The following is a 17982-nucleotide window of genomic DNA, read 5'->3' on the forward strand; positions in this document are numbered from 1 at the left end:
AGAGGGGTGGGATAGGTAGGGTGGGAGGAAGGCTCAAAAGGGATGGGATATGGAGATATAGGTATGCATATAGCTGATTCACTGTGTTGTACAGCAGAAACTAACACAACATTGTAAAGCAATTATACTCCAATCACGATATATTAAAAAAAAAAGACAAAAAAAGAAAAGAGATTGGCAGAATGGATACAAACTCAGGATCCAACTATATACTGTCTACCTGATGTCCAAGGACACAAACAGGTTGAAACTGAAGGCAGAGGGAAAGATATTCCATGCAAAGAGTAACTCAAAGAGAGCAGAGGCTGACATACAAATATCAGACAAAATAGGTTACATGGAACAAAGAAGGACATCATATATTTTAAAAGGTACAGGGGGCAGAGTCAAGATGGCATACTAGGAGGACGCGGAATTCGCGTCTACACACAACTAGGGCACCTACCAGGCACCAGCGGGGGACCACAGACACCTAAAGGGATGGGAGGAACCCCCAGTGAGCGGGTAGGATGTGGGGCTTGGAAGGAGTGATGGAAGAGGAGAAGTGGAGGCGGGATGGGCCTGATGCCCCTGAGGGGCAGCTGGGGGAGGGGAAGGGATCCCACACCCGAAGCGGGAAACTGGGGAACCACTGGGAGGGCAGAGGATCAAAAGGGAGCATGGCCAGGTTTCTCCTGCCCACTTGGGCCCCCAGGAACCTGCTGAGATCCCAGGCCTGATCCTCTGTCCACCAAGGCCCCTTCCAGATGCATGGGTCCTGAGGGAGTGGGAAGGAGGGAAGGGGGAGCAAAAGTAAAGGCTGGACCTCCGGGACTGGCACCCCTGAGGGGTGGATGGAGGAGGGGAGGAGTTCCTACACCCAGTGGGACCCACCCACGGTTAGGGGTCCAGCAGCAATGGGGGAGACCCTGGGGGAGATGGTGGGGAAGGGGGCATGAAGGAATGGAAGGGAATGCAGTCTGTGCCTTCCCTGTCCACTTAGGTACCAGGAAGCCTGTTAGGCCCCAGGCCTAATCCTCTGCCCTCAGAGCCTCTCTCCTGCCACGCAGAACCCAAGCTCCGCCCCTACACCCCAACCCAGGGCCCTACCTGTACACTCAGAGAACGCCCTCTGAGACCCCATCCGATGCACTGGGCCTAAACCCCACCCACACACCCTCACTCAGGGCCCTACCTCCAAACTCCCTAACTCCACACTCCAGAGGCCCTCCTTTCCATGTGCTGCCTCTCCACTTCCACACAGGTCCTAAGCAGAGGCCCCACCCTATGCCTGAATATCACTCTGTCAAGGCCTTACCCCCAGGGCGTTTCCAGCTGCGTGGGTCCTAAGCTTAGGAGCTGCCCCACGCTCAAAACTCATCCCCCCACCTGACTAGGTCCCGCTCCACCCTAAACCCAGCCCCTGCGTAAATTCCACCCCTGCCTAAACTTTGCCCCCTACAGCCAAGGTTTTTTTTTTTTTTTTTTCTTTTTTCCTCTTTTAGACTGGGGTTCTGTTTTACCTTGTTGATTCATTGTTGTCGATTGTTTTATATTTTTATTTTTCCTAAAAAATCTTTTATTTTTCTAGTTTTATTCTTTATACTTCATTAACATTCTCTCCTTTTGGCTTGTTCCCCCCCCCTTTTTTATTTTTCTTTTTACTGTTATGGTTTTATTTTACCCGGTTGGAGTTGTTTCAATTAATATATTTTTCATCTTTCTAATTTTATTTTGTTCTATATTCTTGCATATTGCACTGCTCCTTTTCTTCTTCCTTTTTTTTTTTTTTTACCACACAACGAAGCTTGCAGGATCTTGGTTCCCAGGCCAGGAGTTGGGATCCTGTGGTGGGAGCTCCAAGTCCAAACCGCTGGACTAATGAGAAACTTAAACCCCAGGGAACATTCATCGGAGTGAGGCCCCCAGGAGGTCCTCATCTCAGCACCAAGACCCGGCTCTATCCAACTGCCTGCAAACTCCAGTGCTGGATGTCTCAGGCCAAACAACCAGGAAGACAGGAATACAGCACCACCCATTAAAAGAAAAAAAAAAGAAACGACAAAAAAATATGTTACAGATGAAGGAGCAAGGTAAATACTTACAAGACCAAATAAATGAAGATGAAATAGGCAACCTACCTGAAAAAGAATTCAGAGTAATGATAGTAAAGATGATCCAAAATCTCGGAAACAGAATGGAGAAAATACAAGAAACATTTAACAAGGATCTAGAAGAACTAAAGAGCAAACAAACAGTGATGAACAACACAGTTACTGAAATTAAAAATACTCTAGAAGGAATCAATAGGAGAATAACTGGGGCAGAAGAACAGATAAATGAGCTGGAAGATAAAATGGTAAAAATAACTGCCAGGGAGCAGAATAAAGAAAAAAGAATGAAAAGAACTGAGGACAGTCTCAGAGACCTCTGGGACAACATTAAATGCACCAACATTCGAATTATAGGGATCCCAGAAGAAGAAGAGAAAAAGAATGGGTCTGAGAAAATATTTGAAGAGATCAGAGTTGAAAACATCCCTAGCATGGGAAAGTAAACAGTCAGTCAAGTCCAGGAAGCACACAGAGTACCATACAGGAAAAACATGCTGAAACACATATTAATCATAGAGAAACATGCCGAAACACATACTAATCAAACTATCAAAAATTAAGTATGAAGAAAAAGTACTAAAAGCAGCAGGAAAAGCAACAAATAACATACAAAGGGGAATCCCCATAAGGTTAACAGCTGATCTTTTAGCAGAAACTCAGCAAAAGAGAAGGGAATGGCAGGACATATTTAAAGTCATGAAAGGGAAAAAACCTACAAGATTACTCTACCCAGCAAGGATGTCATTAAGATTCGATGGAGAAATTAAAACCTTTAGAGATAAGCAAAGGTTAAGAGAATTCAGGACCACCAAACCAGCTTTACAACAAATGCTAAAGGATCTCTAGGCAGGAAACACAAGAGAAGGAAAAGACCTACAATAACAAACCCAAAACAATTAAGAAAATGGTCATAGGAACATACATATTGATAATTACCTTAAGTGTAAATGGATTCAGTGCTCCAACCAAAAGACATAGACTAGCTGAATGGATACAAAAACAAGACCCGTGTATATGCTGTCTACAAGAGACCCACTTCAGACCAAGGGACACATACAGAATGAAAGTGAGGGGATGGAAAAAGATATTCCATGCAAATGGAAATCAAAAGAAAGCTGGAGTAGCAATTCTCATATCAGACAAAACAGACTTTAAAATAAAGACTATTACAAGAGACAAAGAAGGACACTACATAATGATCAAGGGATCAATCCAAGAAGACATAACAACTGTAAATATTTATGCACCCAACATAGGAGCACCTCAATACATAAGGCAAATGCTGACAGCCATAAAAGGGGAAATGGATGGTAACACAATAATAGTAGGGGACTTTAACACCCCACTTTCACCAATGGACAGATCATCCAAAATGAAAATAAATAAGAAAACACAAGCTTTAAATGACACATTAAATGAGACAGACTTAATTGATATTTATAGGACATTCCATCCAAAAACAACAGAATACACTTTCTTCTCAAGGGCTTATGGAACATCCTCCAGGATAGACCAGATCTTGGGTCATAAATCAAGCCTTGGTAAATTTAAGAAAACTGAAATTGTATCAAGTATCTTTTCCGACCACAACGCTATGAGACTAGATATCAATTAAAGGAAAAAAACTGTAAAAAATACAAACACATGGAGGTTAAACAATATGCTACTAAATAACCAAGAGATCACTGAAGAAATCAAAGAGGAAATCAAAAAATACCTAGAAACAAAAGACAACAGAGACACGACCACCCAAAACCTATGGGATGCAGCAAAAGCAGTTCTAAGAGGTAAGTTTATAGCTATACAACCCTACCTCAAGAAACAAGAAAAATCTCAAATAAACAACCTAACCTTACACCTAAAGCAATTAGAGAAAGAAGAAAAAACCCCAAAGTTAGCAGAAGGAAAGAAATCATAAAGATCAGATCAGAAATAAATGAAAAAGGAATGAAGGAAACAATAGCAAAGATCTATAAAACAAAAAGCTGGTTCTTTGAGAAGATAAACAAAATTGATAAACCATAAGCCAGACTCATCAAGAAAAAAAGGGAGGGCTTCCCTGGTGGCACAGTGGTTGAGAATCTGCCTGCCAATGCAGGGGACACGGGTTTGAGCCCTGGTCTGGGAAGATCCCACATGCCGTGGAGCAACTGGGCCCGTGAGCCACAACTACTGAGCCTATGCATCTGGAGCCTGTGCTCTGCAACAAGAGAGGCCATGGCAGTGACAGGCCCGCACATCGCGATGAAGAGTGGCCCCCACTCGCCGCAAAATGGATTAAAGACCTAAATGTAAGGTCAAACATTATAGAACTCTTAGAGGAAAACATGGGCAGAACACTCTATGACATAAATCACAGCAAGATCCTTTTTGACTCACCTCCTAGAGAAATGGAAATAAAAACAAAAATAAACAAATGGGACCTAATGAAACTTAAAAGCTTTTGCACAGCAAAGGAAACCATAAACAAGACAAAAAGAGAACCCTCAGAATGGGAGAAAATATTTGCAAAGGAAGCAAATGACAGAGGATAAATCTCCAAAATTTACAAGCAGCTCATGAAGCTCAATATTAAAAAAACAACCCAATCCAAAAATGGGCAGAAGACCTAAACAGACATTTCCACAAAGAAGATATACAGATTGCTAACAAACACATGAAAAGGTGCTCAATATCACTAATCATTAGAGAAATGCAAATCAAAACTACAATGAGGTATCACCTCACACCAGTCAGAATGGCCAAAATCAAAAAATCTACAAACAACAAATGCTGGAGAGCGTGTGGAGGAAAGGAAACCCTCTTGCACTGTTCGTAGGAATGTAAATTGATACAGCCACTATAAAGAACAGTATAGAGGTTCCTTAAAAAACTAAAAATAGAACTACTATATTACCCGGCAATCCCACTCCTGGGCATATACCTTGAGAAAACCATAATTCAAAAAGAGTCATGTACCACAATGTTCAATGCAGCACTATTTATAATAGCCAGGACATGGTAGCAACCTAAGTGTCCATCGACAGATGAATGGATAAAGAAGATGTGGCACATATAAACAATGGAATATTAGTCAGCCATAAAAAAAATGAAATTGAGTTATTTGTAGTGAGGTGGATGGACCTAGAGTCTGTCATACAGACTCTGTCATACAGTGAAGTAAGTCAGAAAGAGAAAAACAAATACCGTATCCTAACACATATATATGGAATCTAAAAAAAAATGGTTCTGATGAGCCTAGGAGCAGGACAGGAATAAAGACACAGACGTAGAGAATGGACTTGAGGACACGGGGTTGGGGAAGGGTAACCTGGGATGAATTGAGAGAATAACACTGACATATATACACTACCAAATGTAAAATCGATAGCTAGTGGGAAGCAGCTACCTAGCACAGGGAGATCAGCTCAGTGCTTTGAGACCACCTAGGGGGTAGGATAAGGAGGGTGAGAGGGAGACGTAAGAGGGAGGGGATATGGGGATATACGTAGGCACATAGCTGATTTACTTTGTTATACAGCAGAAAGTAACGCAACATTGTAAAGCAATTAATACTCAAAGATGTTAAAAATAAATAAAATAAAAGGTAAAATATAATGTAATAAAAGTATATATGATATAACAAAGGTATTACACTAGCAAAAAGATATAACAATTATGAACATTTACGTATCTAATGACAGACCATCAAAACATATGAAGCAAATACTGACAGAATTGAAGAGAGAAACATATAGTTCTTCCATAATAGCTGGAGAATTCAATACCTCATCCACAATAATGGATAAAACAACTAGATAGAAGATAAGTAAAGCAACAGAGGACTTAACACAGTAAATCTAATAGCTCTAAGAAACATATACAGGTGACTCTACCCAAGAACAGAACAAACATTCTTCTCAAGTGCACTTGGGACATTTTACAAGATAGACACTATATTAGGCCACAAATTAAGTCTCAACAGATTTAAAATGACAGATATCATACAAAGTATCTTCTCTAACCGCAGCAGGATGAAGTTAAAAATCAGTAACATAAAGAGAACTGAAAAATTCACAAAACTGTGTAAATTAACAAAAATACTTTAAAATAATCAATGGATCAAAGAAGAAACCCACAAGGGAAATTAGAAAATACTTAAGATGAATGAAAAGGAAAACATTACTTACCAAAACTTATGGGAGGCAATGAAAGTGGTGCAAAGGGAGAATTTTATAGGTGTAAGTGCTTACACTAAAAAAAAAGAACAAGAAACCAACTACCTAATATTACAACTTAAGGAATCAGACAAAGATGAACAAACTAAATCCAAAGTTAGCAGAAAGAAGGAAATGATAAAGATCAGAGCAGAGATTAAAATAAATTTTTAAAAATAGAGAAAATCAATGAAAACAAAAATTAGTTCCTTGGAGACATCAACAAAATTGACAAACCTTTAGCTAGATAGACTAAGAAAAAGAGAGACGAATCAGATTACTAACATCAAAAATGAAGTGTGGATATTACTACTGATACTACAGAAATACAGAGGATTATTAAGAGAGTACTATGAACAACTGTACAACAACAAATTGAATAACATAGATGAAATGGACAAATTCCTAGAAACACAAAATCTGCCAAGATTAAACCATGATGAAATAAATAAACTGAATAGACCTACAACTAGTAAGGAAACTGAATCAGTAATCAAAACTCTCCCAAAAAAGCAGTCCTGGACCTGATGTTTTCACTCATGAAGTCTACAAAACATTTAAAGAAGAACTAATGCCAATCCTTCTCAAATTTTTCTAAAAAACTGAAAAGGAAGGAACACTTTCTGACTCATTTTATGAGGCCAGTATTACCCTGATCCCAAAGCCAAACAAGAGACTACATGAAAACTACAAGCCAACATCCCTTATGAACATTAATGCAAAGATCTTCAACAAAATACTAGCAAAGAGAATTCAACAGTATATTAAAAGTATTACACACTATGACTAAGTGGGATTTATTCCTGTAATGCAAGGATGGTTAAACATATGAAAGCTGATCAATGTAATATGCCATATTAACAGAATAAAGGGGAAAAAAACCCAGATGATCATCTCAATTAATGCAGAAAAGCATTTGACAAAATTCAGCAACCATTCCTGATAACAACACTCAGCAAACTAGGAACAGAAGGAAACTACCTCAACATAATAAAACCTATATATAAAAATTTCACAGCAAATATCATACTAAATGGTAAAAGACTGAAAGCTTTTCCTCTAAGAACAAGAAAAGAAGACAGATTTTAAGAGGCATGTGATGCCCCTAACCCAACGGTTCTCAAATTCTTATATGCAGATTAATGGAATGTGTGAAAATTCAAAATGCCTGAGCTCTTTTGGATCAGAACTTCCATACATAAGGCTCAAACTCTGTATTTCTATTAAGCTTCCCAGTTGACATTTATGTACACCAAAATTTAAGTACCACAGACCTAATCATCTATAAATCTGGAAATATAAGCTATGGAATAATTATACTTTCTTTGGTAAAATTATAAAATGAAAGACTAGAAAAATACATTTCACAAATGATAACGCACAGTATAAAAATGTATACGTACATGTTTATTGGTGAGGACCATATAGAAAATACCAGTGCAATAAATTCTTAAGTAAAAACTCCTGTCATTGTCTTTACTCTAAAGCAATTATTTTTTATCCTGGCTGAATCTCTCTAAGTAGATATAGTAAAAGGCTTTCCAATATAATAACAAACCACAAGCCTATTGCAAAAGCTGTACTCATCCCTAAAAGCTCCATATGAACAACAAACATCATTAATAACTAATAAATGCATTATTAGTTTCCTAATAATTATTTGAAACAGATAACTAGTTTATTTGTACCAGATACCTGCAAAGAACAATGAAGAACTTGATAAGCAAAATTGACAAGGCTTGTTGTTCTTCCTCTAACCCATCTGCCATTTTCTGAACACAGTGCAGAAGCTGGGTCCTCAGAACCTGCAGAATATTATCAGGAAGCAGAGATATTCCTGGAGGCACATCATCTACCCTACAATATAAGGGGAACAAAATAAGAAGGGTGTTTAAATACAGGACGAAAATCTGTGGCACTTTAAAGTAACTACATTTTCAGCTCAAATCCTAAAGAAGCTCTTTTAGTCCAGATATTCTGTGCCTTCCTCTCTGCATAGTACCACCAAATGGAGAGTGACATTTTAGAAGATTATTAGAGCAGAGTGGTTAGTCTTACTTCAGAGGAGTCTTACTGAGAAGAGAGAGAAAAAAAGGCTATTTAGTATTTTCAATTGTGCTATTGTTAAAGAAAATATTTAAAATATAAGATTACTTCACCTTCTACTATTTAGAAATACAATGTGTCTATACCATTTCTAAAAGAAACGGTAACTAGCAAATAAAAATGAAGTACCTCTAACTAGTTTAATATCTGTTAACTGCTTTACTAAATAAACAATATTCACCTACCTACAGGGTCCCTAAGCCATCTGATCAGAAGAGGGAGAGAAGAAAACTAGCAAAATGAAAGGAGAAAGATAGAGGTGAATGTAGAACCCCAAGCATGAGCATCAGTAGAAGACTCTTTTAAAGCAATACATCAATATTTTGTGACAGGTGGTTTCTGTGTAAGAAGACAATATGGTTCTTTATGGGCAAAAGCCAATACCAGATGTAACTGGCTCCTTGCATGTGCCTCTCACATTAAAACCCCCTAGATTCAAAGTCAGAAGCCTGCATACTAAGTTCCACCTCTGTAACATGAAGCACTTCATTTAATCTCTGAAGTTCCCTAATCTATAAAACTGTAATATCAGATATCCACCCTATTTCACTGGGCTCTGAAACCAGAAAGTCAATGTGCATTTTCAGCTTTAAAGTATGTAAAGAGGGCTTCCCTGGTGGCGCAGTGGTTGAGAGTCCGCCTGCCAATGCAGGGGACACGGGTTCGTGCCCCGGTCTGGGAGGATCCCACATGCCGCGGAGCGGCTGGTGGGCCCGTGAGCCATGGCCGCTGAGCCTGCACGCCTGGAGCCTGTGCTCTACAACGGGAGAGGCCACGACAGTGAGAGGCCCGCGTGCCGCAAAAAAAAAAAAAACAAAGTATGTAAAGAACTCTAAATATGTAATGCATTTTAAATATACTATCTCTAAAGCCTCAGAATCTTTTCATAAACCACTGTATTATTTCCCTATCTCTGTTAAGAAAAATGCTCAAATAGCAAAGAAGCACTGTGAAGAGTTCCATGATTAAATGGCAATTATACTTTACAATAGTCTTTTCTTCAGATAATGCTTAACATGAAGTATTAGTACTATGTTTACATTGAGTAAAAGGCATTCACTGTAGACAAAGAAATTTGAAGCATCTTAGCAGTAGTCACATAAACACATATGTAAATATTATTAGCCTCTTCCTGAACCACCCTACAACATAAATTAATAAAGCATTTTATAAAATAAACACAAGTCACAAAGCATACTACCAAGGTTGCCTAATACTATATAATCATGTTCTAAAAATACATGTTTCATTTTAGTCTGGGCATCATTTCACTTGCAGCTTTGGATTCTTTCATTCTCTCTTATTTATAGATGGTATCAGAAACACTCATTTTTATATTTAATTTTTTTTTGGAGAGCTAAAAAGAGGTGATTAGAAAAACCAGGGTTAACTTCAAAATAATAAACAAACATTTAAATATAACTGATTTTCAAGACGAAGTGAAACTATTCCTCTGCACTTCCCAAAAATGTTAAATCAACAAGCAAGAAGACACTAGATTTCCCAATATTCCATTTTAGTTATTTAAAGGAGTAGTTCCTTTTGTCCTTAATTGTCCCATTTTCTATTTACACACATTTTGATTTAACTGGGCAGAAAAAAATACTAACTTCTAAAAGAGCAATCTTTTTTTTTTTAACTGACTCTCATTATAAAATTGGGGCTTGCTTAGGACATGGCATATAGACAAAGTTGGAATTTTTGGCCTTGTTCCTAATGTGATGAGGATTTAAGAATTTAGAAGAATTTTCCCACCTCTAGGACTTTATTGTCCAAAATTCTAAGCTCCTTTTGCTGAAATATCCCAAACTCCAGAAATCTTTTCCACTCCTCAATTTGCCTAGTCAATGTCTATTGTAAACAGCTGCCAATTGTTCTAAGTAGGAAAAAGTCCAGCTTAAATTTCAAGGCCTTATAATCTGGTAAAAGCAATCCTTGCCTTCTATTATGAATTCTCTAACTTGGAAATTCTATAAAGTCAGTATACTTTAAATGAGGATTATCTGTGAGTTTCTTATCTTTAAGGTGACTAGACTAGTTTTACAGATCTTACATATAATATTCACTTGAAAAATTGAAAGTTTACTACAAGCAAAATCTAAATTCATGGTTCAGTTTGAAAGACAAAGATATGAAATATAATTTTAAATAAACCAACTAAATCACAAGTAAAAAAACACTCTTGAGATTCTTCATCTTACTTTAAATATAGTGGCAATATAAGTCTACATAGTGTTTTTAGAAATGACCTCCCAAGGAAGGAGACATTTATAATGTATGGATGATAACAAGTGCATCTTACAAAACCCCAAGCATTCAAAGGCCAAAATCCTGACTCCATAAGATCCTTAGGCTCATGATTTAAAATGAGCTATAAATTTTTAAAATAAAAGCACTCCTAAGTATAAACTACAAGAATATTCTTTTATGAGTAGACATCAATAATACATAATCTTATTTTGAGTTCAAGATTTAATACTGATTTTCAACCTTTATAAACCTGTTACAAATAATCTAATGGGGAAGAACTCTGAAACTGTATTTATAAATACAGTACTTGTGCTTTCTGAGCATAACCATATTGTTTTTTAAGTTCATTGCCTTGGTCCAAAGCGCTAATGATTTTTTTCTCTGAATTATTACAATTACCCCTTAACTGGGCTTCTTGCCTTCAGTCTCAACCCTTTCCAATCCAACCTCCATAATGCCACCGAAGTGACTTTTAAAAAACAAACTTGATCATGATACTCTTTTTTTTTTTTATAACTTATTTTATTTATTTATTTTTGGCTATGTTGGGTCTTCGCTGCTGCGCTCAGGCTTTCTCTAGTTGCGGCAAGCGGGGGCTGCTCTTGGTTGCAGTGCGCGGGCTTCTCATTGCAGTGGCTTCTCTTGTTGCAGAGCACAGGCTCTAGGCACGTGGACTTCAGTAGTTGTGGCGTGTGGGCTCAGCAGTTGTGGCTCGCGAGCTCTAGAGCACAGGCTCAGTAGTTGTGGCACACAGGCTTAGTTGCTCCGCAGCATGTGGGATCTTCCCAGACCAGGGCTCAAACCCGTGTCCCCTGCATTGGCAGGCGGATTTGTAACCACTGTGCCACCAGGGAAGTCCCATGATACTCTTATGCAGAAAATTCTTTAGTAGAGCCTTGTATCTTCCATAACAAAAAGTCAAAGTCCATTAGTAATGCATTTGTGGCACTTCATGATCTGGCTCCCATGTGATTCTCCAGGTTCAACTCACCTGTGTCTAAACTCTCACTGCTTACCTCCACCCCCAAACTGCAAATATTTTCGTCCTTGAAGATTTTTAATTCACCAGATACTTTTCATCCTCAACCACCACCCATTTCTCTCCTCTTCTCTCAACACATCTCTATAAATGGAGTTGCTTTTGTGGCTAAAAGTATGTCCTCATTTCTCCAGCTTTTAACCACAGCAAACCTAACCTCTCTTACCTAGGTCCACAAGATGACTTGAGATACAATATGAACTTTATCTGGGAAGTGGGCCTGGGAACAGTGAGATTGCAGAAACAGATGTAGGCAGAGGAATGGGAGAAAATATTTGTAATTTCACTTATACATTTCCATAAGATGCTAATTTTTCCCTCATGATTTTCAAACCTAGTTTTAAAAAATCCTAAAACTTAACCTCCTCCAAGATGTTTTCTAAGGCCCTTCTCTAAAGCTAGGAAAAGAAGTATAATAAGTTTCAACTACAATAGAATGCCTGTCATATAATAAAGAAATTTTATGCAAATGAATAAAGTGATGCATGGTGGACCCTTAGATAGTTTCAAAAAAGGGGCTGGCCACGTCTGAATAACTCCCCCCCCCCAACTTTCTGGGAGGGGAGAGGAGCTGGAGACTGAGTTCAATCACATGGTCAATGAATAAGACCCAACAAAACTCTGACACCCAGAGCTCAAAGAGCTTCCTTCTTTGAATGAACTGATGTTCAGGGAGAGCAACATGCCCTGACTCCAAAGGGAGAGAGCATGGATGCCCTGCATCCAAGACCCTCCCAGGCCCTGTCCTACATGTATCCTTTATAATAATACTGTAATCATAAGTATAGGACTATCAGTGAGTTCTGTGAGTTAATCTAACAAATTATTGAACCTGAGGGAGTCATGTCAACCCCAAATTTACAGCCTGTTGATCAGAAATGTCGGTGGCTCCCAAGACTTGCTAACGATGTCTGAAGTGAGGGCAGTCTTGTGGAGGACTTTGCCTTTAACTCATGGGATCTGGCGCTAACTCCAGGTAGTGTCAGAATTGAAATGAATTGCAGGACACCCAATTGCCAGTGGCTGAACAAAGTAAAGAAGAGGCTTCTAGAAGTCACGTCTAGTATCAGCAAGAAAGACTGCTGTGATCAATCAGAAATGTCTGCCGTGAAAGCAGGGTTATGTGTGTCACATAACTGCCATCCTTGTAATGTCATCAATGAAGTTTTTGTACCAAAAATTAACAAACTCACCCAAGGGTAGGAAATTGAGTGTTTCAACATACCTGGTAGGCAGCTTTTCAAAGTCAACATCTAAGAATTGTTCATAGTTAGAAACAAAATTGTCCAACCACAGCTTCAGGTAATCTGGATCTTTCTGAAATAAGAAAACCATTTTAATATTAAGTACATCTTTCAGGAATTTTTTTTAAAAATGCTTTTACTCCTATTGAGCAGATATGAATTGATAAATCTAAAGAAACAATAATATGAAATCTCTAAATGATATACAGAAGACAGATGTGTTGTTTTAAAATGTATATTAAGTATAGTGAACCCATGGCACTCACACAAGGAGCTACAATCTGAAAAATGTCCTATAAGATTCTAAACAATTTGCCCTCCCCTATCTCTGTGGCCTTATCCACTGTCACCCTGTACCATACTGGCTTCCTGGCTGTTACTGGGACATACCAGACATGTTCCCATCTCAGGCCTTTGCAATGGCTGTTTTCTCTACCCAGGAAACTCTTCCATCAGATAGCTGAATGGCTAATTCCTACATCTTCAAGTCATTCTTTAAATGGCTTATTCTCAATGAGGCCAAATTTTACCACCCTTTCTTAAACCTTCTCACTAACCTTTACCTTCTACCCTATTCTGTTGCCCCACCTCATGGTGCTTTCTCACCTTCTAACATACTGTATAATTTATTTATTTATTAATTTATTATCTGTCATTTCCCCTAGACTGTAGGCTTCACAATTTCAAGGCCTATCTAAGGGCCCACCACAAGTGATTTCTTTTTACTAATGGACATCAAGTGCCTAAAACAGCTCCTGGCATTGACCAGGTGCCCAATGAATTAATGAAAAATATAAAATGCAGAAATAAGATAAAATGGGAGATGGATCATTAACCTAAACATAAAAACTAAAAAATCTTCTAAAAGAAAATACAGAATACCTTTGCAGCCTTGGGGTAGACAAAGATTTCTTAGCTAGGACACAAAAATCACAAAGCAAAAAAAGAAAAAAATAATAATTTGTCTTAACCAAAATTTAAAACTTTGATTCATCAGAAGACACCATTAAGAAAATGAAAAGGCAAGCCATATGCCAGCTGAAAATATTCTCAGTACATATATCTGACAAAGGACTTGTACCAAGAATATATAAAGAACTCCTATGAATCAATGTAAATAGGACAACTCAATTTTAAAATGAGCAAAAGGTTCAGACATGTCACAAAAGAAGATACACAAATGGGCAAGTAGCATGCAAAAGCATTCTCAACATTATTAGTTATCGAGGGAAATGCAAATTAAAATGAAATGGAATACCATTACACACCCACTAGAATGGCTAAAATTTAAGACTTTCCATACCAAGTGTTGGTAAAGATGTGGAGTAACTGGAACTCACATTTCTGGTGGGAGTATAATATGGTATAATCACTTGGAAAACAGTTTGGCAGTTTCTTTTAAACATAAATATACCACATGGCCCAGTCATTCCTCTTAAGAGAAGTGAAAACATATATCCACAAAAACAAGTTGTACAAAAACGTTCATAGAAGATTTATTTTTAATAGCCCCAAACTGGAAACAAACCAAAATTCTATCAACAAGGTTAACTGATGAATTGTGGTATATTCACACAATGGAATGCTATTCTGCAATAACAATGAATGAACTGTTGATACGACAATGAACAGAAATTTCAAAAACATGTTGAGCAAAAGACGCCAGGCATTAAGCATATACACTGTGTGATTTCACTTATACAAAGTTCTAGAGCAGGCTATGGTGACAGAAATTAGATCACTGATTGTCTTTCAGAGGACTGACTACAAAGGGGCACAAAGAAAACTTTCCTAGGTAATAGAAATTTTCCATTTGTTTTATTAGGTAGTAGTGACACAAATGTTTGCTTGTATCAAAACTCATCAAATTTGACACTTAAAATCTGTGCATTTTTTTTTAGAAGATGTTGGGGGTAGGAGTTTATTAATTAATTACTTTTGCTGTGTTGGGTCTTCATTTCTGTGCGAAGGCTTTCTCTAGTTGTGGCAAGCGGGGGCCACTCTTCATCGCGGTGCGCAGGCCTCTCACTATCGCGGCCTCTCTTGTTGCGGAGCACAGGCTCCAGATGCGCAGGCTCAGTAGTTGTGGCTCACGGGCCTACTTGCTCCGCGGCATGTGGGATCCTCCCAGACCAGGGCTCGAATCCATGTCCCCTGCATTAGCAGGCAAATTCTCAACCACTGCGCCACCAGGGAAGCCCAAAAATCTGTGCATTTTAAGGTCTGTAAGTTACATCTCAAAGATGATTTGAAAAAAACCATGATTCCTCAGAAATGTCTTTTTAAATATAAATTACATCATTAAAAAAGATGCTCAGGGCTTCCCTGGTGGCGCAGTGGTGGAGAGTCCGCCTGCCGATGCAGGGGACACGGGTTCGTGCCCCGGTCCGGGAGGATCCCACATGCCGCGGAGCGGCTGGGCCCGTGAGCCATGGCCGCTAAGCCTGCGCGTCCGGAGCCAATGATGCTCAAATTTGTTTCCTTCACCTCGTTAACACTTTTTTACTCCAGTCAATTTCAACATGATATCAGGAGTCTTACTTACTCATTAAATATCACTGGTTAGGTACTGCTCTTGGATAAAGGGAACTCAAATAATTTATTTCCCTAAAATAAAAGCATTACACACAAATCAGAATTCCTAACAGAATGTTCCCAGAATATGCAGACTGCTAACCTTTTGTGTATTTATTTTTTCTATTAATATACTGTTCCAAAATCAGATCATAAATTGTTATAATCCACATCATCACTGAGAAGACAGAAATATTTCAGAAAAAGAACTACCTCTTGTCAGAAATTTTCTCAAGGATTTCATTAATTGCTTTTTTCATTTCCAACCAGCACTTCATTCATTCATACATTCATCAGGATAAGACTCCAGAAATACAGGTAGCCGGAGTTTTCCTTATCATGGTTCCTTTTTAATAAAGCAGAGTTTTAATAAACTCTGTAAAAGTTCAGCACAAAACAGTTTATAATGCCATAAAGAATTAATGTATTCCTCCTCATAGTTTATTTAGAAATTCTACCATATCTAGTTCAAAGTCTGAAAGTCAGAGTTACCAAGTGTTTGGTAATTCAGAGTTTGGTAAGTACAGAGTTCTCCTATGAAGTTGAGCAACTAACTATAAAGAAAGAAATGGTACTTAAAGCTGGAAATGTTTTATTTAGTAAGAAGTGAAGCAGTTACATTTTTTTTTGAGATTCTGCAATGTGCAAAGTATTATAGCAGGTATTTAAAAAGTGTACATCATCCCACTTACTCCTTACAACCATCTAGAGGTTTCATTTTCCCCATTTTACAGGTTAGAAAAGCAAAGTTCTAAGGATATATAACTTAACCATAGTCATACAGCTAGTCATCAATAGTGCTGGGATTAAAATGCAAAGATATATGAATCCAACTGTGTTCTTTCTACTACACTACACTACACTGTCTTTGAACTGTGAGCAGGAATAAAATGGAGCTTAGTGGACAAAAAGAGGAAAAGAGGAACTAAGGATCAGTAAACTCAAGGCCATAAACAACTTAACACATAAAACAGCCACATTCCACACAGCCTGAGAAAACCCTTAAGAAGATCTATACTTTACTGCCAAAGGCCATAAAAGGAAAAATGTCCACACACCCAGAAACAATATTAATTAAATCTCAAGCTTAGCCATTTTCATGGTTAAGAGAGCTGGATACAATGAAACACCACAGTAGGGTCTATCTCTCCATTTGTATGATATTTATTAACACAACACACAAATGTATTAAGTACTACAGGAGCACTGAGGCCAGATTACATGGATTCTAACCCCTGCTCTGTCACTTTCTTGAACAAGTCACCCTATGTTTGCACAAGTTTCTTCTATAAAAATGAAGATAATGATAGTAGCTTTCTTTACAGGGTTGTGAAAATTAAATAACCTAGTCAAGGGCACATAGTATATGCTAAGTATAATGTTACTTTTTTTAAAGTTATTAATTTATTTTTAAATTTATTTATTTATTTACTTATGGCTGCATTGGGTTTTCGTTGCTGCGCATGGTCTTTCTCTAGTTGTGGCGAGCGGGGGCTACTCTTCATTGTGGTGCACAGGCTTCTCACTGCAGTGGCTTCTCTTGTTATGGAGCACAGGCTCTAGGCACACGAGCTTCAGTAGTTGTGGCACACGGGCTCAGCAGTTGTGGCTCGCAGGCTCTAGAGCACAGGCTCAGTAGTTGTGGCGCACAGGCTTAGTTGCTCCACGGCATGTGGGATCTTCCTGGACCAGAGACTGAACCCGTGTCCCCTGCATTGGCAGGCGGATTCTTAACCACTGCACCACCAGGGAAGTCCCTAATGCTATTTTTATAACCTATTATGTGCCTAAATTACGGCTCACTCACAAAACAGGAATGTCCTATGCTACACATACACATTTAAATATTTCATGATCCCCTGTGCCACATGATTTTAACTGTATTCTTTTCCTTTCAAATCTCTGCATTTGCTCTCAGTGTAACTTTGGGGAAGTTACTTCATCTCTCTGATCTGTTCTTGATCTATAAAATGAAGGTAATACTTCCCCTCATAGGGCTGTTGAAAGCACTGAATGAGATAATACATGTAAGGCACTCAGCAATACCTGACATTTAGCAAATGCTCAATAAAATAAGCAATTATAAAATAATTAAAATCAACTTTATTGATCTTGTACTCAAATATTCATCCAATCATCTGCCGTTAAGACAGTCCTTCATTTGGACTGTTATGTAGCTCCCTACAGGTCTCTGTAGCTTCAGTTTCTCTCACCTACACACAGTTACTAATGGGGTTTGTTAAATTTGAATCTAATCATCTTTTCTCTCCTGTCCAAATACTTTCAACGTCCCCCCATTACCAGAGGATGAAGTCTAAACACTTAGATGTGCTGTCCAGTGCAGTGACCACTAGCCAAATGTGATTATTTAAATTACATTAAAGCACAGGAGGCTTTTACCTTCTTATAACATCCACTCCTCCACTGGGAGGCTTTAGTGGGTAAAAGAATTAAGGGATCCATACAATTTCACCTAGTTC

At 38.2% G+C, this 17982-nt stretch overlaps 1 protein-coding gene across 1 annotated transcript in view; it reads right to left on the reverse strand.

Moving 5' to 3' along the window:
- Positions 1–17982, reverse strand: part of NBEAL1 (neurobeachin like 1) — a 180128-nt gene that overhangs the window by 148000 nt on the left and 14146 nt on the right. The window contains exons 2-3 of the mRNA XM_027123720.1: positions 12910–13001; positions 7985–8146 (exon numbers count right to left, since the gene is read on the reverse strand). Of these exons, the coding sequence (XP_026979521.1) occupies positions 7985–8146; positions 12910–13001 (254 nt within the window). The remainder of the gene's footprint in view (positions 1–7984; positions 8147–12909; positions 13002–17982) is intronic.

The sequence above is a fragment of the Aethalodelphis obliquidens genome, unplaced genomic scaffold (assembly GCF_003676395.1).
Source record: "Aethalodelphis obliquidens isolate GAN/ISIS:26980383/991018 unplaced genomic scaffold, ASM367639v1 scaffold2, whole genome shotgun sequence".
NCBI lineage: Eukaryota > Metazoa > Chordata > Mammalia > Artiodactyla > Delphinidae > Aethalodelphis > Aethalodelphis obliquidens.